The 23,312-nt window shown below is 42.7% G+C and overlaps 1 protein-coding gene across 3 annotated transcripts in view; it reads right to left on the bottom strand.

Annotated features, from left to right (window-relative positions):
* Window positions 1-269: 269 nt before the first annotated feature.
* MED16 (mediator complex subunit 16) overlaps window positions 270-23,312 on the bottom strand; it is a 59,362-nt gene continuing 36,319 nt past the window's right edge. For all 3 annotated transcript variants that reach the window (XM_068234042.1, XM_068234044.1, XM_068234043.1), the window contains 7 exons: window positions 20,474-20,680; window positions 20,173-20,383; window positions 17,881-18,014; window positions 16,153-16,345; window positions 14,099-14,312; window positions 13,939-14,022; window positions 270-846 (listed from right to left, as the gene is read on the bottom strand). In XM_068234042.1, coding sequence (XP_068090143.1) covers window positions 720-846; window positions 13,939-14,022; window positions 14,099-14,312; window positions 16,153-16,345; window positions 17,881-18,014; window positions 20,173-20,383; window positions 20,474-20,680 — 1,170 coding nt within the window. In that variant the 3' untranslated portion in view covers window positions 270-719. The remainder of the gene's footprint in view (window positions 847-13,938; window positions 14,023-14,098; window positions 14,313-16,152; window positions 16,346-17,880; window positions 18,015-20,172; window positions 20,384-20,473; window positions 20,681-23,312) is intronic.

The raw sequence follows: 23,312 nt of genomic DNA, 5'->3' as shown, positions 1-23,312 counted from the left end.
ATTTCACTGCTTGTCTATTGTAGATCTATGTGTAGTGTTGTAAAATATACTGTCTGGGTCTTTTTCTTAATAAACCTGAGGTGTTAAGCAAATAAAAAAAAAAAAAAAACACGTTTAGTAAAATCAGCTGTTTTCTGCAACACTGAATGCAATAATGCTTGTTGAATTGAGCCCATAGCGGCATGCTAAGTCTCCAATGGTAAAGCTGAGTGCACGTGACAAAGGCAGAAAGCTGGAACTGCTAAAGGAAGTTACTTGTACTTCAAATAGGCAGTGGACTTGTATTTATTATCCTATATCATACTGTAGTAACAATGCATAGATGCTTCATCATTCCCTGCCGCATGAGAAAACCAAGGCAGGAGTGGCAAGTCAACATATGAAAAAAGTGCTGTAAAGCAAAACAGATTCCTTCCTTATCAAGTGAACGTACATCCACACAGCCTCCTCAGCAATCTGCCTGTACACTCTTTTGACCTATGTTTCCTTTACATTTCTATACCAGTCACACACCATAAAAATGATACATTCTTGTTTGGCAGTTCTGTGGAAACCGTATTCTCAAAATAAGAATGTTAAAAAACTGATGGTCGTAAACAACTACATGTGTAAATGACTCCACTAGTTTTATTACAAGAAGAAGCCCAATGTGGGCAGTAGAAGACAATCAAAGAAAGCTGAAACCATTGTCACGATAGAAAGTTGTAGGTTGAGGGGTATCAGGAATAAGTATGAGGCATCTTTCTCCAAAGTCCTCCACATAAACAAGTTTTAATCCAGCGTTGTTCCCATTGTTTTACTGCAGTTGCTTTGTTTGGGGATTTCAGCATGGTTACACAGCCGCACCTGAGCAAGAGAAAGAGAATAAAAGTTTCTTCTACAATGCAAATGTAGCTACTGTACATAACTGTAGAGATTAGCAAAGAAAACTAGGTACACGAGGGCAATCATATTGTGTCCGATGTGTGATCTACCGTGTCTGACCAAGTAATTGTGGTGCCAGTTTTAACTGACATGTCATAAATTCTATGACATATCTGTGTGTCGTGCAGCGTTTGGGAAAGTCACGCAGGATGGGACTTTGCATTCAACTACCAAAATGGACACCAGGGATGAATTCACAAGGAACGTCTGAACAAATTCTATGGATAATTAAGGATTGTCCTCACGTCTGTTTGTCCCTTGCCGAAAACAATCTGATTTTGCCCCCATTGTGAATCAAACATTATTCTCAATGCTGGTCTTTTTAAAGTTATTCTACTTAGGGATGAAAGTTGCTCAGCAATATTCTTGTGAAATTGGCAGCCAAATTCACCATAAATCTACTTTACGCAAAAACAAGGATTTGGGAGCATTGTCCATGAAAAAAAAAACGTAAGCACTTCATATCAATTGAAAGATGGCATTTATTGATTATTTCACTTCTATTTTGGATCATACTGTTTAGTCGAATGTGCCAGTTTCAGAAACCTGGATTACGAGATTCTCACAGACTGATCGGAAGTTCAGTGAAAAGCTCATGTACTTGCCAGTAACTATTTCGCCCATCCCCAAGTTTGAGCTGAAAGCAGATCTCCAGAAATAGTTAAGTTTGTTGGCGTCACAGTCACCCAATGCATGCAATACAATCAACATAGTATTTCAAACACAGAATAAAAACACATACTGTATTTACAAAAATCCAAGGCAGAGTTTGTCAATTGCAAATACAAACTCAACTTGGTATGGATACAAAGGCGCCAGAAGGATAAAAAGATCTAAAACGTTCAAAAATGAGGAGGTAGTGGTGGACTTACCTCCTCCGGACAGACACAAGAAAATGCTGATCAATTTTCAGCATAACAATTTACCGGTATGTCCATAATCCAGTAAAATACTATGCCAAGCGTACAGGTTTGGTACTATGTCAGAGGCGCTTGGCATAGTACCAGACCTGTTTTTGTATATGCTCCATCTTATTGCCTGAGGAAGCGGGTCACTCCCGCGAAACACACTGTATTTCACTGGAGTATGTAAATAAATTATTTTGCTGAAAATTGATCGGCATTTTCTTGTGTCTGTCCAGAAGAGGTAAGTCAACTACTACCTCCTAATTATTAAACGTTTTAGATCTTTCTATCCTTCTGGCGCCCCTGTATCCACACCACATCATACATATCCACTCTTCGTGAAGGGGTGTTACCCCTTTTTTCCTTGATCTACAGAGAGAGACTTCTTAATCCTGAGTGGGGACAGGTGTAATCTCCCCACCTGCCTTTACAGTGGTTGCCTATGTGGTAACCCTGACTTGTGAGTATATTGCACATACTCTTTCTACACACCTTCATTTACCAGTGCATACTACACTATATTGGGCTCTCGGTGTCCCTCTTTTTGTTTCTTTGGCAAACTTAACTTGACTCATATTTGAGTGATACATCATGGAAAACCATACTTGCTTAAAGGACCACTATTTTCAACATTTTTGAAATTTAAAATGCATGTGTATGCACATAAAATGTACATTTGTTCCAGAGTAAAATACACTATAAATGTATTTTTTCCTATGTTGCTGGCACTTACAATAGATTGTAAAAATCTGTCAGATATGTCAGGTAATTTTCAGGGTGTTCTTTATTTTCAAAAGTACTTCCTGAACGGCAGTTGCTCAGTTCAACTGCCAGAATAGTGTGCCAGTGAGCAGGAAGGCTGGCTTCTTCTCCAGGGAGTGCTTTTGTAAAGAATAGAGCCCAAAATCTACAATACGTGGTCCAAAGAAACAAAACTTTAAATGTACAGGGAGTAGCGCGATATGCTACTAGTCAATATAACAGTCATCTTTATGGGTAATTCAAATGTAAACACTGATGCTTGTAACCTCCTGCTAAACACCCCACACATGTGGAGAGGTTTGGGCTCACTATGGAAGGCATCTGTGCGGTGTTATTCAATATAGGGTTGGGTATAGCTATCCCATACTACACAATATACAGTAGTGTCCCCTACTAGAAAGTCACAAGTGTAGGGGTAGTGTGAAAGAGAGCCATACTCGCGTGTTACAAATGCACCTTCTGGGCAGGGTGTCTGTGACCAGACAGCATTCACACCCATGGGCAAAAGCTATGTTAGAGCAGATGCATAAATGAGGGGATGCTGGTGACAGTGGTAAACACTGCTCAAAGTGCCCATAAAGTGTGCACCTACATATGCTGTACATCATCGCACTACCCTCACAATACACAGCTTATGTGTCACAGGAGGTGATCTGATAATGCTGCAGGAAAAATCATAGGGGCACATAATATAAACAGTTTAAAGTCTCTACTTGACAGGTTTCACCCTAAAGCGGGCTTTGTCAGTAGACTTAAAGGGTGCCTGAAAAGAAAGTAGAAGAGAATTGATACTTACCTGGGGCCTCCCCCAGCCCATGTACTTTGTGGGCTTCCTTGCCTTCCTCCTGGGCAGCTCAGTTTGTCTGCCAACTCCTCCAGAAAAAGGCTTCAGTTAGCCCAGTCATACTGTACTGTGCATGTGCGGCCCAGCCTTGCATGTGCCTCTTTGCACTCCCATTGCCGGGAGCATTCTGCACCTTCACAGTACAACGTGCGCAGGCCCAGAATGATCTCGGCAATGGAAGCATGCATGGCCAGGCCGCAGAGTGTAGCCCAACTGGAACCTATCAATGGAGGATATTGCAGATGAACTGAGCCACCCGGGAGAATGGCAAGGGAGCCCACAGAGTACATGGGGCTGAAGGAAGCCCCATGTAAATATCAATTCTTTTCTCCTTTCATTTCAGGTTCTCTTTAAGACTATGCAGCAACATGACATACATTGCCTCACCACATCAACAAAAATTAAGAGTGTAGCTCTCTTTAACACCCACCCCACACCTGCGACTTTTCTAGTAGGGGACACTACTGTTACTGTATATGTACAGGATCTTCTAAGAGAGAAGAGAGAGTTGAGAGACGCAAGACCCAACACTCTGGATGAGCTTAAGGCCGCTATCGAAGCATCCTGGGCCTCCATAACACCCGAGCAGTGCCACAGGCTGATTGCCTCCATGCCACGCCGCATTGAAGCAGTCATTTCTGCAAAAGAATTCCCGACCAAGTATTGAGTGCATAACTGAACATAATTATTTGAAGGTTGACTTTTTTTTTTTGTTTTAAAAACACTTTTCTTTTATTGGTCAGATGAAATATGCTAATTTTTTGAGTTAGGAATTTTGAGTTTTCATGAGCTGTATGCCAAAATCATCAATATTAAAACAATAAAAGGCTTGAACTACTTCAGTTGTGTGTAATGAATCTAAAATATATGAAAGTCTAATGTGTATCAGTACATTACAGAAAATAATGAACTTTATCACAATATGCTAATTTTTTGAGAAGATCCTGCATATTGTATAGCAAAGATAGCTAAACCCCACCCTTTATTGTGATACAACGTAGAGGTTGGGGGGGGGGAATCAGCAAAGATACCCCTCTGAGCAAATAAGTCCATTAAATGGCGAGCCCCCACATCTCCACATGTGTGGTGTTTAGCAGGAGGTTACAAGCATTAGTGTATACATTTTACTTACCAATAAAAACAACTGCTTTATTGACTAATAGCATATTATTATTTATTGGATTTATGTAGTGCCAACATATTACCGCAGCGCTGTACAATACATAGGATTACAGACAATAACAGGGGTGACCGACAGCACAATACAGGTAATAGACAATAGATACAACAATACAGGTAATAAAAAAGCAATAAGATACACAACACATATCATGCTGATCCCTGAACATTTAATGTCCTGTTTCTTTGGACCACGTGTTCTAGATAAATTGACCTGAATTTCACATTTTTTTCTGAACGGGTGGTCCTTTAAAGCTGAATTATTGCAAATGCCTTCTGTTTTAAAATGATACTGAAGCAAAAAAAAAAAAAAAAAATGAATTGTATGTGTAGGACGGATAATTAATAGAACATTATAAGCAAAGAAAACTCATTTTTATTTTCAGTTATATAGCTTTTTTTTATAGCATTGCATCATTCTCTAATATTTGCAGTTTACAAACTACAATCTGCATGAAACAGAGAAACAGAGCAGAGGTAATGACCCTTTGAACTTTTCTGCAGTAAAATCTTACCTGAAGTTGTTTTTTGCTGTTTCTTTGATGAATACCGTATATACTCGGATACAAGTCGACCTCGTGTATAAGTCGACCCCAATATTTGACCCTCTTAAGTTGGAATTATTTAATTACTCAAGTATAAGTCTATGTAGCAAAGTTAATGGCTGCACAGTAGACTTGAAGCCTTGCACAGGACATAATGAAAACATAGAGAAATGCACCCTGTATGTATTAAGAGAGTTTAGCCTGTCTAATTCCCCCTCATCTGTGTCTAATAACAAGTTGTAATTTGATCTCTCCCCTGTGTCACCTGAAAAGGCAGATAAGCTCATTTGAAAGCGCAGGATGTTAACAATATGCCTGCTTCCATGAAAGCAGGAAGTAGACACACTACAGCTGATACAAACCTTTTAATGGTTATTATGCTATTGCATAACTTTTAGAGCAGAGAGAAAGATCTGAGATCAGGTCCACTTTAAACAATACACCCTTCCCAGAGCCCCAGCAGCCAGCGTCTCTCTATCCCTCCCCACAGTGCTAAATCACTGGTGTTCCAACATTTTAGTATACCCAACATAAAAGCATACAGATACCGGCAACACACTGAAAATCCCCCCTCCCTCCCAGCACAACTCTGTAATGTTATGAACTGGGAAGGTGCCTCTTTCTGTCCCCTTCCCCGCATTGCTTACGTTATTTTGTACTTCCATCCTCTCTCTCCCCCCTCAGTGCGATCTAATGCACAGTGAGCACTGCAGCAGAAGTGACACAGTTCCTATTGCCAGCGCTGAATTCATGCTGTAAATTTTCCCCTTCCCTTCCTCACCCACATCTCCGTGCAAAGATGGGCTGCCTCTCTTTCCCCTCTCTGTGTAATTAATGTTCGGTGCCGTCGCAGCAGAAGCCGACACTTAAGTTTCATTGCCAGCACGGTATCCTCCCTTCATGCTGCTCTGTCCGTTACGTTAGTACAGCTCCGGTTCCCGATGTCATGTGACTTCATGTGTCATGTGACATCGAGAGTCGCGCTGTACTATTGGACAGAGAGCGGCATGAAGGGAGGATACCGTGCTGGCAATGAAACTTAAGTGTCGGCTTCTGCTGCGACGGCACCGAACATTAATTACACAGAGGGGGAGAGAGAGGCAGCCCATCTTTGCACGGAGATATGGAGGAGGAAGGGAAGGGGAAAATTTACAGCATGATAGCTATAACAGAGGGGGAGCGAGAGAGAGACGCCCTCCCCCCACCCTGCTATAAGTGGGATATTTAGGACTGACTCAAATATAAGGCGACCCCCCCACTTTTATACCTTGAGTCAGTCCTAAATTTCTCGACTTATAGCCGAGTATATACGGTAAGTGCTTCAGAATTTAGTACTGTTCTCCAACTAAATTAGTCGGAGAGCTCAGAGAAGCTCTTTTGCATAGATAACAAATGAAGTTTCTAAGCTTTTCCTGTACTGGAAACGAGACTCATATCTTTGCTACTAACGTTCTATTTCTTAGCTGTACTACACATACAATTCATTATATCATACATTTTCATTTTAGAGTCCCTTTAAGAAGCAAAATTACATAAAATATAATGAAACACTGAAGATTTGCTCAAGGTGTTTCAGATGTGGATGTCATAAGCAAAATACAGCTGTGGTCATGAAGACTTTACTGTTCTTATACATAAGCTACAAAATCCCAAACTTTTTCTGCATTTGGATGTAGCAAAAATGCTTAGCCCCTCTAGTAGGTTTACTGTCTGGGTGCGAAATAAAAAGAATTTTACTCGCTTCCTGTTGCGGTCATGGGTGTCAAAAGCATAGGCTAAAATTTGTACCTCTAGAGTTGGCATGGGCTTAAAACATCAGTGTAGTTTATTTACTGCAGGCTGTCTCTCTACGAAATCTGTTCCGGTTTCACTTGGTGGTGTACCACAAGCAGGGGCGAAGCAATAGGGGTTGCAGAGGTAGCCACCGCATCAGGGCCCTTGGGCCAGAGGGGCCCCAAAGGGCCCTCCCTCAATTACAGTATTAGCTCTATATTGGTCCTGTGCTCATAATAATCACTTCTATAGATGCTTTGAATAGTGGTCATCATTAACAGACTGTTCCCCATCCCCTTCTTGCACCTCTGGCACTGTAGTTGCAGTTGGCAGGTTTTGGTGCACCGTATCAATTGTTATGTTTAGAGTGCTTGGGGGGCCCCATTGTAAAACTTGCATCGGGGTCCACAGCTCCTTAGCTACGCCACTGACCACAAGGCAGAAAATGAAACAAAACCTACTAATTTGAAGAACAGGTAGCAATAACATACTGACAGGGGTTCTCTTTCCCCCACCTGACTCACCAAAGGCCTTTGAGCTTGTTGGCTTTTAATAGGGATGACTAATGAGATGTAAACCATTCTGAGTTGCTGCAGAATTATGCAAATTCATGCAGCTTGAAAATAGATCAATCAGAATTTGTCAAGATGGAATTTTATTGGTCTATTTTCAGGTTGCAGAAATTTGCATAATCCTGCATCAACTTGGAATAATGTGCATTTAATTTACCATCTCTAGTCTTAATTTACATAACTATTGAACAGGCTAAATATCCGAATTCAAGTCATACACAATGTGTACATGCACAAATTCATATTTCTATATAAAAGTTTATCCACACCTACAAGGTTAACTCAAAGTTAACGGTCTGCTTTCACTAAATGTTTACCCAAGAAGTGCAATATGCAGGTTAAAGACATTTGCATTTGCAAGTGAAAATAACATAATTAAAAAAAAAAAAAAAAAAAAAGTGCTTCATCTTTACAATAATCTTTTCATAAATAATTTTGTCAGTGTTTGCCCATTGTAAAATCTATACTCTCCCTGATTTACATTCTGAAATGTATCACATGGGGACAACTTTACTGCTGGCAAGTGATGTCTGTGGAAGGAGATGCTGCTTGTTTTGCAGTTGGAAACAGCTGCTATTTCCCACAAAGCAACAAGGCTCCCACAGTGTGATGTTAGTACCTAGGTGCTGACATCACACTGTGGGAGACGTTTCACCACAGTATCAACCAAACAGAACCCCCTGATGATCTGTTTGAGAAAAGGAAGGCATTTCTCATGGGAAAGGGGGCATCAGCTACTGATTAGGATGAAGTTCAATCCTTAGTCACGGTTTCTGTTAAAGGGCTCTGCCCCCCTGTTCAGTAAGCCAGCTCCTATTCAGTGAGGCGTGAGGCCCTTTGAGTCCAATATGAGAAAAGCACAATATAAATATTCTGTGTCTTGTCTAATAGACTTTTACAATGTCCTTGTGTAATTTAGTTTAAACCTTACCTCCGAGGTCCTGGTCTGTTGGCTGCCATTTGCAAAAAAGGAGAACCTCGGCTCTGAATGAGGGACAAAGCTATGACATAACTGCCCACTAGAGATGTCGCGAACGGTTCCAGGTGAACTTTGGGGTTCGCGTTCGCCTACATCAGGCGAACTTTTGCGGAAGTTCGATTCGCCCCATAATGCTCTATTGAGCAAAACTTTGACCCTCCATATCACTGTCAGCAGACATGTTATTGCCAAACACACTGCTGGAGGACCCACCCACCCTCCCTCCTCCAAGCTAAGTCCTTATACCATTTGACTCAGTTGTCTGCCTACACTAATTAGTTATGGGACAGCTGCTACACACTCTGCTAGGGAGATTTTAATTAGCCTCTTGTGGCCTCCCTCCTCCCCTTCTACCTATTCCCTCCTCCCTCCTACCGGAGGGAGGAGGGTCTCTTCTGCCAGGGAATTATACTATTTTAAAAACCAGTATACATCATACCATGGCTGGGAATCGAACACCGATCTCACTGTGTGGTGGGCAAGTCACCCTAACCACTGTACCACTACAGTAGTAAGTGAAGCTGGCCTAAAATTTACCATTTATGCTCAATGCAATAGAAACATTAGGTTGCTTAAAGGAGAACTGTAGTGAGAGGTATATGGAGGCTGCCATATTGATTTCCTTTTAAGCTATACCAGTTGCCTGGCAGCCCTGCTGATCTATTTGGCTGCAGTAGTGTGAATCACACCAGAAACAAGCATGCAGCTAATCTTGTCAGATCTTACAAAAATGTCAAACACCAGATCTGCTGCATGCTTGTTCAGGGTCTAGGGCTAAAAGTATTGGAGGCAGAGGATCTGCAGGATAGCCAGGTAACTGGTATTGCTTAAAAGGAACTCAATATGGTAGCCTCCATATACCTTTCACTACAGTTCTCCTTTAAAGGGAACCTTAACTGAGAGTGATATGGATGTTTCCTGTAAACAATACCAGTTGCCTGGCAGTCCAGCTGATCTTTGTGACTGCAATAGTGGCTGAATCACACCCTGAAACACGCATGCAGCTAATCCAGTCTGACTTCAGTCAGAGCACCTGATTTGCATGCTTGTTCAGGGGCTGTGGCTAAAAGTATTAGAGACACAGGATCAGCAGGCAATTCAGGCAACTGGTATTATTTTTAAAGGAAAAATCCATATCCTTCTTCGTTTAGGTTCCCTTTAAGGATTTGTAGCATAAAAGCCAACTCACATTGGCTGGGATTTGAACCTGGGTCTCACTGTGTGGTGGGCATGCACCCTAACCACTGTACCAACGGAAGCTGGCCTAAAATTTATCATTTATGCTCAATACAAGACAAAAAGTAGACAAGACAAATAACATTTATATCACACACTTTTCCCCTGGCGGACTCAAAGCACCAGAGCTGCAGCCACTAGGGCATGCTCTATAGGCAGTAGCAGTGTTGGGAAGAGAGAGAGATATGAATCTACCTGACTATCTGGGGTTCTCTTTGGACAACTGTTGAACACAAAAGAGAAGGCCATGTCTGGCTACATATCTGTAAGCAGTGGCTGCATGGTGTAATGGATAAGGGCTCTGCCTCTGACACAGGAGACCAGAGTTCGAATCTCAGCTCTGTCTGTTCAGTAAGCCAGCACCTATTCAGTAGGAGACCTTAGGCAAGTCTTCCTAACACTGCTACTGCCTATAGAGCGCGCCCTAGTGGCTGCAGCTCTGGTGCTTTGAGTCCGCCAGGAGAAAAGTGTGATATAAATGTTATTTGTCTTGTCTACTTTTTCTCTTGTATTGAGCATAAATGGTAATTTTTAGGCCAGCTTCAGTTGGTACAGTGGTTAGGGTGCATGCCCACCACACAGTGAGACCCAGGTTCAAATCCCAGCCAATGTGAGTTGGCTTTTATGCTACAAATCCTTAAAGGGAACCTAAACGGAGAAGGATATGGATTTTTCCTTTTAAAATAATACCAGTTGCCTGAAATCGCCTGCTGATCCTGTGTCTCTAATACTTTTAGCCACAGCCCCTGAACAAGCATGCAGATCAGGTGCTCTGACTGAAGTCAGACTGGATTAGCTGCATGCTTGTTTCAGGGTGTGATTCAGCCACTATTGCAGTCACAAAGATCAGCTGGACTGCCAGGCCAGGGGCAAATCCAGGATTTCCAAGGGGGGGGGTTTCCTGAAAGCGGTGTGTGGGCGTGGCCAAAACATGGTGTGGGTGGAGCCAAATACTAGCAGTTTCTAGGCTAAATTGCACCCAGGGTGAGGGCGTACAATGCGCCCCCAACGTTTAGACAGGTATAGGTGCCCGCAGTATAGGTAGCCAGCTATAGGTCCCCCCCCCCCAGTATAGGTAGCCCATATAGTTGCCCCCAGTATAGGTTAGATAGGTATATGCCCCCAGTATAGGTTAGATAGGTATATGCCCCCCAGTATAGGTTAGATAGGTATATGCCCCCCAGTATAGGTTAGATAGGTATATGCCCCCCAGTATAGGTTAGATAGGTATATGCCCCCCAGTATAGGTTAGATAGGTATATGCCCCCCAGTATAGATTAGACAGGTATATGCCCCCCAGTATAGGTTAGATAGGTATATGCCCCCCAGTATAGGTTAGATAGGTATATGCCCCCCAGTATAGGTTAGATAGGTATATGCCCCCCAGTATAGGTTAGATAGGTATATGCCCCCCAGTATAGGTTAGATAGGTATATGCCCCCCAGTATAGGTTAGATAGGTATATGCCCCCCAGTATTGATTAGACAGGTATATGCCCCCCAGTATAGGTTAGATAGGTATATGCCACCAGTATAGGTTAGATAGGTATATGCCCCCCAGTATAGGTTAGATAGGTATATGCCCCCCAGTATAGATTAGATAGGTATATGCCCCCCAGTATAGGTTAGATAGGTATATGCCCCCAGTATAGACTAGATAGGTGGAGGAAGGTGCCCCTGTGTGGGGAGAAGATTGCCCTGGAAAGAGAAGAGAGAAAAAAATTGTGGCGGCGCCAATAAGGGATGCGGGAGCCGGCTTTATTCCTCGCTCCCTCCCTCCCTCTCAGAATTCCCCTCACCTGCGGTGATTGTGTGCCCGGCTCCCCCATGAGTGTGTGCGCAGCGGAGCGGTAGGTCCTCTTACCGCAGATCAGGCGCATCGGCAGCTGGAGTCTCCTGCTTCCTGTTTACCATGACGTCACAGGAAGCATAGACTAGTTGCCGGTGCGCCTGATCTGCGGTAAGAGGACCTACCGCTCCGCTGCGCACACACTCATGGGGGAGCTGGGCACACAATCACCGCAGGTGAGGGGAATTCAGAGGGAGGGAGGGAGCGAGGAATAAAGCCGGCTCCCGCATCCCTGGGCCCCTCGCTCTAGTCAGAGTCCTTCTCGCCGCACACAGATATGAGCAGGCGGCAGCTGTGCATCTGTGGCTGCCGCTGCTCAGATTTAGAGGGAGACTTCCGGTCTTGGTGCAGGGGGGTGTTCTGTACACCCGGAACAACCTCTTCCATGCGCTTCTGCAGGCAACTGGTATTGTTTACAGGAAACATCCATATCACTCTCAGTTAAGGTTCCCTTTAAAGGAGAACTGTAGTGAAAGGTATATGGAGGCTACCATATTGAGTTCCTTTTAAGCAATACCAGTTACCTGGCTATCCTGCAGATCCTCTGCCTCCAATACTTTTAGCCCTAGACCCTGAACAAGCATGCAGCAGATCTGGTGTTTGACATTTTTGTAAGATCTGACAAGATTAGCTGCATGCTTGTTTCTGGTGTGATTCACACTACTGCAGCCAAATAGATCAGCAGGGCTGCCAGGCAACTGGTATAGCTTAAAAGGAAATCAATATGGCAGCCTCCAAATACCTCTCACTACAGTTCTCCTTTAAGCAACCTAATATTTCTATTGCATTGAGCATAAATGGTAAATTTTAGGCCAGCTTCACTTACTACTGTAGTGGTACAGTGGTTAGGGTGACTTGCCCACCACACAGTGAGATCGGTGTTCGATTCCCAGCCATGGTATGATGTATACTGGTTTTTAAAATAGTATAATTCCCTGGCAGAAGAGACCCTCCTCCCTCCGGTAGGAGGGAGGAGGGAATAGGTAGAAGGGTGGGAGGAGGGAGCCCACAAGAGGCTAATTAAAATCTCCCTAGCAGAGTGTGTAGCAGCTGTCCCATAACTAATTAGTGTAGGCAGACAACTGAGTCAAATGGTATAAAGACCTTGCTTGGAGGAGGGAGGGTGGGCGGGTCCTCCAGCAGTGATGTGTATTTCACTCAACCAGGTGTGCCTCCAGGAATTAGAGCTATTGAAACATGTTTCTATCATTTTTCTAGCTGGTAGAAATTTTTCAAATTTTCAAAGTTCGCCTCCCCATTGAAGTCTATTGCGGTTCGCGAACTTTTTCGCGAACCGAACTTTAGCGGAGGTTCGCGAACAGGGTTTGCGAACCGAAAATCGGAGGTTCGCGACATCTCTACTGCCCACACAGACCCACTGCCAACTTCTAACCTACACTTCCCACAATATGGTGATGGATACAGGGGGCATAGTAAACAAATCCCCAGTGATAGCACTTTGCTCTTTTGAACTTTAAGTACTCTCCTTTATCAAAATCTAAAACTTACTGCACACACCTTCAATTCAGATTCCACACATAGTGACATTATATAGATCTAGACACGGAAATCACAATTTTGTGGACTACATGGTCAATACTGTCAGTGATTCTTAGAGGTTCACGCCATTACTTCTGAAGAAATATCAGCAATCTTCTCAAGATTGGCAGATCACTGTATTGATACAGTGATGACCAGATTAAATGATTACTTCCTGTTCAGTAAACCAGCACCTATTCAGTGCGGAGTCTTTGGGCAAGACTCTCTAATGCTGCAGGGTGGCCTATTAAGCATGCCCTTAGTGGCTGCAGCTCTCTAGTACTTTGAGTATGACAGGAGAAAAGGGCTACACAAATGTTAGGATTATTAAGAAAGGATTTGCCTGTTTACAGGACTAGCAGTGTGAGATGACCAGTTTTCTGTAGACCTCCTTATTTACAAAGTGGCCATCATAGGTGTTTGCTGGCTTATAGCTTGTCACATAATTTCTACTGTGAATTTGGAGAACAATTTTTTACTTTACTAAGGCAGAGTTTCTTTATAATAAACATATTTAATATGTTATAAACCTATAAAAAATGGAAGACCCCCCAGCATTTTTAACATTTAGCAAAAAAGCTAGTGGTGGCAATTTCTAAGAGATTTTTGTGGAAATCTGATTGAAACTGGGTGGCGCAAGGCTGCAAAATGTCCGACTGATTTCGGATTGTGGAGATATTGAGCCTTTGCCAGATAAGTGAATGTTGGATAGTGTATGCCCTTAACAGAGTAATATATGCGATTTATTTAGTATTTAATGGATTCTACTTTCTGTAGTGCACTGGCTCATATACTTTCATAATCTGTACCAAAAAGACTATTTTTTGCTAACCTTGTACAAGACTTGCATGGCTCAGTAGGAAATGTTCCCAAATGCAGCCTTCTCAGATGGTCTATTTTTGGCTGAGAAGGTGACCTGGGAGAAATGGAGAAAACACGTAAGTGTCGTGCATATAACAAGGTTTACTACACACAGATGAATTATAGCGCACCTCGTGTAGGCTTCATACTGTACAGACGCATGACTAGGAGCTCCAGGTGGTTTCCCAAATTGCAGGCGTAAAGGAAGTTTGCCCTGGAGTCGGCTGATCAAACCATTGCCCAGAGGTAGCCAGTCCATGTTTGGAATAAGGAGCTGGCTGGGAAGAAGGCAGCACTCATCTATCAATGCATCGTCTGGCTCACATGGATGATTTTCATCACGACCTATAAGACAAGTCCATCAGAAATAAAGCTTTTGGATTTGACCCTCAGAGGTTCTGTGTTGGACTACTGAGTGCACAATAAGACTTACACAAAACCCTGTGCTGGCAATACAATTTTGTACAAAAAGATGGTCAATGTAATAATAAAAAAAAAAAACATTCCAGTAATAAACTCTGTGCTATCTGTACACCCCCTACTTTGAGTTTGTTACTGTCCCTGAGCTTGTCTAGTTTAGACAGCATGGCAAATCGGGGGACTTGGCCTTCCAATATACACTACTGGTACTTCCAAATGTGGAGTTTCTACATGTCATTACTGTCAAATACATAGTCAGGGCAAGTCTGTAAAATCCATGTCTAGTGGTCTCTCACATGCTATAAAAACAATTTACTAATTTTATTAACTATATGTTGTGTAGTTTATGGAAGTATTATAAAAGCTCTAAAAAGGCTCCTTTTACACTTGATCCGCTGCGTTGGGCATGCGTTTGCGTTAGTGCGCGTTTATACGCGTTTTACCCTGCAATGTAACAAAAACCTATTTGTTACAATCCCCACATGCTGAAACTCCAAGAGAAGAGACCCAGCACTGTCTTTAAGTGTATTATAAGCTCTTTTATGTATTTAAAGCATCAGAAAGACAAAAAGGGCAAGTCTGTGCGACGTTTCGAGAGGCGACTCCTCTCTTTCTCAAGCTGACAAGCCCTCTGAATACATGAAACACAATCAGCCTTAAATAGTCCTTGCTCCACTAGGGAGCCAATCAGAATGGTCTGGACGCCTGTCATCAACCAATTAGGCTAAGTTCCTGCTTGTAGGCCCTCCCATCTGGTGGTTGATGACAGGCGTCCAGACCATTCTGATTGGCTCCCTAGTGGAGCAAGGACTATTTAAGGCTGATTGTGTTTCATGTATTCAGAGGGCTTGTCAGCTTGAGAAAGAGAGGAGTCGCCTCTCGAAACGTCGCACAGACTTGCCCTTTTTGTCTTTCTGATGCTTTAAATAAATAAAAGAGCTTATAATACACTTGAAGACGGTGCTGGGTCTCTTCTCTTGGAGTTTCTGCTTGCTGTTCCTGAAGACAGAGGGGCAACGACCAATAGCACCTCGCATCTAGATGGTTGGGTGCTGCCTGTAACTACTCATCTACAATCCCCACATGCTGGCATCCGCGAAAAAAAGAGTGCTGCACTCTTTTTTTGCGGATGCCAGTATGTGGGGATTGTATCAAATAGGTTTTTGTTACATTTCAGGGAAAACCGCGCACTAACGCAAACGCATGCCCAAAGCAGCGGATCAAGTGTAAAAGGAGCCTTAGACTCATTGCAAAGAATTATAAAGACCCCAGTGTTGTCCTTTGCCAGTTTATCAAAGACACACGTCTGAAAGAAATGGCCAACAGATTTGTTCAAAGAGATTATCCTCTAGATTTGTGTAATCCTTTTAGTCGATCCTCCTCAATTAAAAGACCACGCTCCAGACAGATCGATCGAATTCCTCTTGTTACTACCTTTTCAACCAAATCCAAACAGATTGAGAAAATCTGACTAATATATCCCACCCCTTGAGAGGTCCTATTATAATGAGATAATCAATTCACCCCACTTGTTTAAATGTTGTGACTGACTGTATGATATGAATATAGAATCAAGCTGGCAGGTAAAAATAAAAACCAGCAGCACCTCAAAAATCAATCAATCAATCCTGACAAACCAGTGTGTTTTTCCCCAACATTCCTTTCAAAAGTTACTCAGGAGTGCAGCTAGACCAGTTCCATTTCCATAAAACCACCAAAGCACTATGGCACAATTATACTTCACAAGTTCATAATGAATCCTTACAGCACATCCAGAGGCGGGTGAGCAGGCGGAATAGCAGAGACATGCTGTCTTGTGTATCCGATGTGGCTGTATATACTGGAAGACAGCTGGGTTTCAAAAGTCCCCAAATTCGGATCATCACCATCATTTCACGCAGTGTGCCCAATGAGGCCCCATCACGTAAAAAGCTGTGGCCAGGTCGAAATGCGGAGCCCTGACGAAAACAAAACAGGGTGAAGATGTAGTCCCTTATATTGCATTACTGTACGGCAAGAAATTAGTCATTTTGTCTTTATTATCTGAAATGAACAAAGCTCTTTCCTTAAAGGATACCTGAGGTGACATGTGACATGATGAGATAGAAATGTGTATGTACAGTGCCTAGCACACAAATAACTATGCTGTGTTCCTTTTTTTCTTTCTCTGCCTGAAAGAGTTAAATTTCAGGTATGTAAGTGGCTGACTTAGTCCTGACTCAGACAGGAAGTGACTACAGTGTGACCCTCACTGATAAAAAAAATTCCAACTATAAAACACTTTCCTAGCAGAAAATGGCTTCTGAGAGCAAGAAAGAGATAAAAAGGGGAATTTCTTATCAGTGAGGGTTACACTGTAGTCACTTCCTGTCTAAGTCACGAATGAGTCAGCCACTTACATACCTGATATTTAACTCTTTCAGGGAGAGAAAGAAAAAAAAAAGGAACACAGCATAGTTATTTGTGTGCTAGGCTACAGTAAGAGAGAACAGTTAAAGACCAGAGCTGACACTAAATGCTGGCTGATAGACTAAGATAGTGTCAGGCATGGAGAGCATTGCTGCTACGCGGGACCCTTCTTTATGATCGTGACTGTGCTTCTCCTCATGTATGTTCTCTCTTACTGGATGAGCTATAAATGTATTTGAGACAACTTATTTTGAGCACTGAAGTTTTTTTTTTGCTTTCTGGAGGTTGAAAAACAAACAAACATTGATTACTGTATTTTTTGGACTATAAGATAACACAGATTAGTGGGAGTACTGTGTTCACTGAATTACTGACACTAACATTTACTTACTGAGGATCTATAGAGATGAATGTTAAAAGGCCGATAAAAACACAAATGCTAAGCTCTAGTTCAGGTTTGTGTTAATTTTAATGCAAAAAGTTTTGTTCAATGCATTAGAACTAATTAGCATAATTTTTTTCCATCACCAGGCTTACTGGGTCTAAATTCCTGTTCCTATGCGAGATACTACTTCACTGGACAAAATTCTAACAGCAGTCCAAACTCCTCCCTCTATACTACAGGGATTCAGGGTGGAGCTAAAATGGTCGCATCAGTTAGTCTTTTCCTGTGATCATAGAGCTGACCCTGCCCACCTCGTTCCTGTGTCACACAAAACGGAGCAGAGGGCGTCTCCATTTGCTAAGCATGGTCAGGGATGGCTCTGCGTAAAACAGGCTGGAAACTCTATAATTTATGCTTTGAATTCTGGGGCATATGACTGACTTTTCATAAGGCAATTTCTCTGAAACAACTAAATCAAATATGAAAACTGTGTGAGGCCTCTTGCACACTACATGCGAGTCTGATTTATTTATATGATCCGATTAAAAAAAAAAAGTAGCAGCACGCAGTACTTTTTTTAATCAGAATAAAGAAATTGGAATCGCATGTGGTGCGCAAGAGGCCTCAATAATGGAATAGTCCTCTATTCACTGTTGCTAACAAAGAAAATCAGAGAGGGTGAATCAATGCTTTAGTTACCTGGTTAGGGAGACTAGCCAGTAGGTACAGTACAAAATCACCAATCCACTGGATAAGCTGCTGGAGTGACTGAAGAGTTGGCATGTCTAGAACAAATTCCTCAGTCTTCAGATTAATCATCACCTTGTCAATATCTAAAAAGAGATATTGCTTTTTAGTAAATTTCAATAGTATTGCACAGTACATGGTTCCTAAAACGCCCTTTTATATGGATGGGCATAGTGGTGTAGTAAATCAGCCCTGTGGTTCCTGGTTACCGTCTAGGCCAGGACAACATCCGTATTGAGATTATGTTTTCTCTTCGTTTGTGTGGGTTTTGTCCCACATCCCAAATTTGGCGTTAGTCTATAGACTTAAGACTATGGGATTAGATCGAGAACTCCTTTAAGGACTGTTAGTGACTAATGATGGTCATGTCTAGGAGAACTCATGGAGAAGCATGTGATTTGTTTGATCAACTGACAGATTTGCAAAGCTCTGATTTGCTGTAATCACAGTCTGCTTAAGCACATGATCATGACCAGCAAATCAGAGACTTACATACCTGACCAACCTGATCACATGCTTCTCCATGAGTTCTCCCAGACATGACTATCACGAATAGCGAAACAACCAGAGGCAAGCGTCATCTGTTCAGGAAGAAAACGAGAAAGGAAGGAAGAATATGTATGTATGAAATCATCTTATTTATAAATCAAAGACCTGGCAGGTCTGGCATTGCATTTCTGCACAGGGGAGTTGGCAATCTCATCCGAATAGCTCTTAAATGCTAACAGTTGAAAACAGATACCAAAAACCAAACAAAGGTCTCCATGATTTTGTAGAGACCTTATCTTAATTATACAGCCATTCAAAAGGTTTGACTGGAAGCAGGTCACTGGATTTTCTACGATTGGTGTATGTACGCCGCACCACTGCAATTTATAGGAGATTGTTGCAGTGTCATTAACTGTAACGCAATCATCCGAGTCTGCATCGCCTCTGCATTGTTCAAAGCACTTCCATCACATCACGTTGCACCGTGGGTACTTTGGCGAGTCTCCTAAAGACTACTGGCCACTCCGAAGTTGGAGTAGCAAGGGAGAGTACCACGACGAGCCCTGATAGTAAAAAAAAGGGGCAAAAAAGGGGCCTAAAAGTGGACCCAAACTCTTGCACAACATATAATGAAAAGTTTTAATTCCACAAATAAATGCTGTAGAACTCCACTGCTGTGAGCTGTGTGTGTTTATCTACATCAGAGTGTGATTAGCCTTATTAGTAGCTGTGACTCCTAGCGCTTCGGCTCTGCTTGTTCAGCAAGCGATTGAGTATTTAACCCTTTTTGTGCGCGCTGCAATGTTAATCCATTTAAAACTTCAGTTTTTCAAGGATTTACATAAATTGTAATGAAGACATTTTCCCCCTAAAAAAAAGTAATCATGCTGTGCCTAGTATTTTAGAGCAGAGAGAAAGTTCTAAGTTTAGATCCACTCTAAGGAACTATTGGCTACTACCGCAACAAGAAACTCCAAAAAGTAATTGGATTTCACCCTAAGGATATTTCCTGGGAACATGACTGCTTATATGAATTATGAAATAGCCTATACAGTAGATATTTCTGCATAGTTTTAATCATTGGTACTTGATCCACAAAAACTATTTTGTCATATACAATGCACAACATTTCTTTCTCTGAATAGCTACATTTATCAAGTTTGGGAACAGCATTAGGGGGTTTATTTGGTCAACATTTTGAAGCTAGATTGGAATGTGGGTAATTCTGGTCAGACATTTGCGACACCTGCAGCAGGGGGTTACAGCTTAGGATATTTCAAGCAGGTTTCACAGTTTTCTCAATATAGTTCAATTTTGAAAGCATGCTCATTTTACAGAGTGCAGTTACAGGTGGCACCAGATCCCAGAATGTACTATTGTTGAATACACAGGTATAGAGAAAACATTTCTACTACTGTAAGTATAGTCTGGTGAAAAGAACTGGTAAGGGTTATACCATCTATCAGGGTTGTACTGCTGTGTGTGTCTCCTGTTTGGGATATAGCCCATTACTTTCTGTTCTTTGTGACTCTGTCACTGGAACAGGAAGTGACCTGAATCCACCCATTGGGAAGATAGTATAATAAAGTGTATGGTTTGGGTGCCCCACTGCAGAATTCTCACATCACTTCCTGAACTCTGGTGATTCAGTCACTGAGAAAGAAAGTGTAATACTCCCCACCTGAAACACAGACTTTAGTTTTAATTTATCCAAAACCATAATAAAAGTATCATATGATTTGAAGATGGACTTACCCGTATCAGGAAACTTATTGCAGATTTCTGTAAGCCTGTCCCCTGGACTTTTGTCAGGAGTGTTCAGAAAGTGGGGTCGTAACAGAGACTTCAGAGTGCAACTGACTGATATAAGGAATAGCTTGGCATGATAATCGCATACTCGAGTTATTGTGCTAGGTGAGAGTTTACAGAGAGACGCTTTCATAGCCAAAATCCGAGTAGAAAGAACCTGGAGGTATTACCAGAAATATAAACTTACTATATTTTATACACACCTCATGAAAAAAATATTACTGCTGTTTACCTGACCAGATCTCACCTGTTGCAGTGCTGCATTTTGTTTGGTGTACTCTTCATGTAGTTTCTCTACTAAATTGTGCACCATGTTTGGCTGCACGTGTAGCAAGATATCCCACCAGTCATACCCGGTTACCATGCAGTATTCCAGCAGGAACAGGAGATGACGAAGTGAAGTAGTCATATCGAGTGCATGACCCATTGATGGAGAGACTCTCAGCATGCTCAGCTGTAAAGACAGAGGTCTTTAGTTAATCTATCTCTACAAAAAGTATTGCTGAGTCTTTTTGCAGGATCTGGACATTACTATGTAAAGGATAAATAATGAAGCTTGAAAATAGCAAGCACTCCACCTAACTCACCATTTTACTAATATGAACACAAAGTCCATTCCAGAAGCAGGCTTCTGAACAGTGGCGTACCTAGGGTATTTGAACCCCGGTGGCTTGGTATTAAATGACCCCCCCCCAAAAAAAAATTAAAATAAATAAAAGGAGTGAGTGTGGTGTGCTACACGCCACTGTGGGTAATGCCATGTATAGGTGCCCCCAGTAGAAGTAGCCTGGAATAGTTGCCTGCAGTATAGGTAGCCTGGGATAGTTGCCTGCAGTAAAGGTAGCTTGGAATAGTTTCCCCCAGTATAGGTAGCTTGAAATAGTTCCATCCAGTATAGGGAACCTGGAATCGTTGCTCCCCAGTGTAGGTAGCCTGGAATAGTTGCCCACAGTATAGGTAGCCTGGAATAGTTGCCCCCAGTATAGGTAATCATGCAGAGTATAGCGTGGGTTATGGGCGGGGCCGAATGTACATGAATTTAGCAGTGAAGCAATTTCAAGACAGTATACATAAATAGCAAAATTTTAAATGAAGCCCCCTCTCTTTCAATAAAAACAGTGCCATACTTACTATACATATGGCAGAAATTAGATTGTAAGCTCCTCTGAGAACAGTCAGTGACATGACTATGTACACAGTACCAAGGCTTTACAGACTCAGACTCCTCAGTTTATGAAACAACTGACTGAATCCAGATACCCAAAATTACTCCGACTACTCAGTCTAATTCTTACCAGGGCTGTGGAGTTGGTACAAAAGAGAAAGAGAGCAGAGAGAAACAAAGGTGAGAGAGGGATTGATGGGGGGTGGGGGGCAGCAGACAGTCAGTGGGTGGACAGCATGACACCAAAAGAGAGGGTGGGTAGCGCAACACAGAAAGAGGATGGGCTGCTTGAATTATCTCTCTATTATGTCTCAAAATTCTCCCCGTCCCTCTCCTCCGACTCTTGTCTTTCCCGCAAGTGCTACACATGGTATACATGCAGAGAGACGTCAGGCATGGGCACGCTGACCTGACGTCTCTCTCAGTAGTACTGTGGGAGCCACAGCCATAGGTAAGGGGGGAGGAGGAGAAAGAGGAGCAGGCAAGAGAGGAAGTTAAACAGAGCTGTCTCCTACCTGCCTATAATTGTGATGCAGTTTGCCGTGGGAGCGCTCTGCACTATACTTTGCATGGCGAACACTGCAGCTGCAGGGGGGGTTGTCACGCCACAGCATACTGAGACCTGGTGTGGCCCACTCTCTGCGGTACCACCTTAAAAAGGTAACATGGTATTTGTATCACTTACCCTGTCCTTTGGGCAATGACTGAAAAGAAGGCATAGCTGTTTTAGCTAGTAACCTCTCCCCAGTATATAGAGCACTTGGGCTTTGCTTGATTTTGACTAGCAATGAGGCAAAAATGCATGGGGACGTGGCAGCAACACTGGGGTTCTTGGGATGTGGCGGGTTGTAAGAAGAGGAGTTGGGACAGTGCTGATCTTAGTTGAAGCAGCTCTAAGTGCCTCAGTTCTATTTTTTTGCCTGGCTGGATGGTGGGGTCATAAGAAACTGAAGCTAAAGAATTTTGGGGATGAGAATAGACAGGTTTAAGGTGGTTACACAGGGAAGTTGCGGGGAGGGAGGTGAAAGATAAAAAAGAAAAAAAAAATGGAATTGTCCTTTAAACTAAGTACATGAAATGCACAGATGGTTTGATAATTTATAAACAAAAGAGGTGCTTCAGAAAAGGGAATATACTCCTACAGCATTGAAAACACTTAAAAATTACTATGCTGGAAGTAACTTCAAAACTTCAGAAAAAAAGGAAAGCAAAGGAAATAAAGGTTTCCGGCGTCTCTTCACCCACGCTTCCGGAAGTGACGTCACGTAAGGGCGGAAGTACGCTAACGAGCGCCGCCATTGAGGGCAAAAACCTTCGCCAACCCTCCGGAGGCCCAGGCTTCTCCTCGTCACTTCCGGTGCGCCACAGCCTCCATCAGGGAATCATGGACGCCGTTCGCGTCCTCGGAACTACCACCACCCGGGCAGCCATGACGCTTCTTGGAGAAGGTAGATAAGCATTCTCCTCCTCCTACCGGACCCTCAATCCTCTCCAGGCAGGTCCCCATACGCCGCCAACCAAGGGTCCCCAGCACACCTGGCTAGACGGACCGGCGAGCGACAGAGTACTCTTTCCTGGAACAGGAAACGTCAACTGGTGATGGAGGGGTTAGCTTAAAATTTATAGAGTGCTCTAATTTGGACGTTTCCTGTTCCTGGGAGGAGCCTATGTCATCTCATGGTGGACCTGTCCTGGAGGTTACTGGAAAAAATTATTTAAGAGCATGAAAGCAGATGAAAATAGAATCCCCTGAATTCATGGTGAGTTGAGACCCAGTGCAGTTCTGCATTTTTATTTTGCTTCACTTTATTTTTATTGATTATATTAAATTGGTACAGCATGCAGATACGTCTGGTTAGTTTGCCCATCTAGCCTTTTCACACACCCTATACAAAAAGCCAGGACCTATAGGCTGCACCCC

The sequence above is a fragment of the Hyperolius riggenbachi genome, chromosome 1 (genome assembly GCF_040937935.1).
Source record: "Hyperolius riggenbachi isolate aHypRig1 chromosome 1, aHypRig1.pri, whole genome shotgun sequence".
Taxonomy (NCBI): domain Eukaryota; kingdom Metazoa; phylum Chordata; class Amphibia; order Anura; family Hyperoliidae; genus Hyperolius; species Hyperolius riggenbachi.
This window is presented reverse-complemented; position numbering and strand designations above follow the sequence as displayed.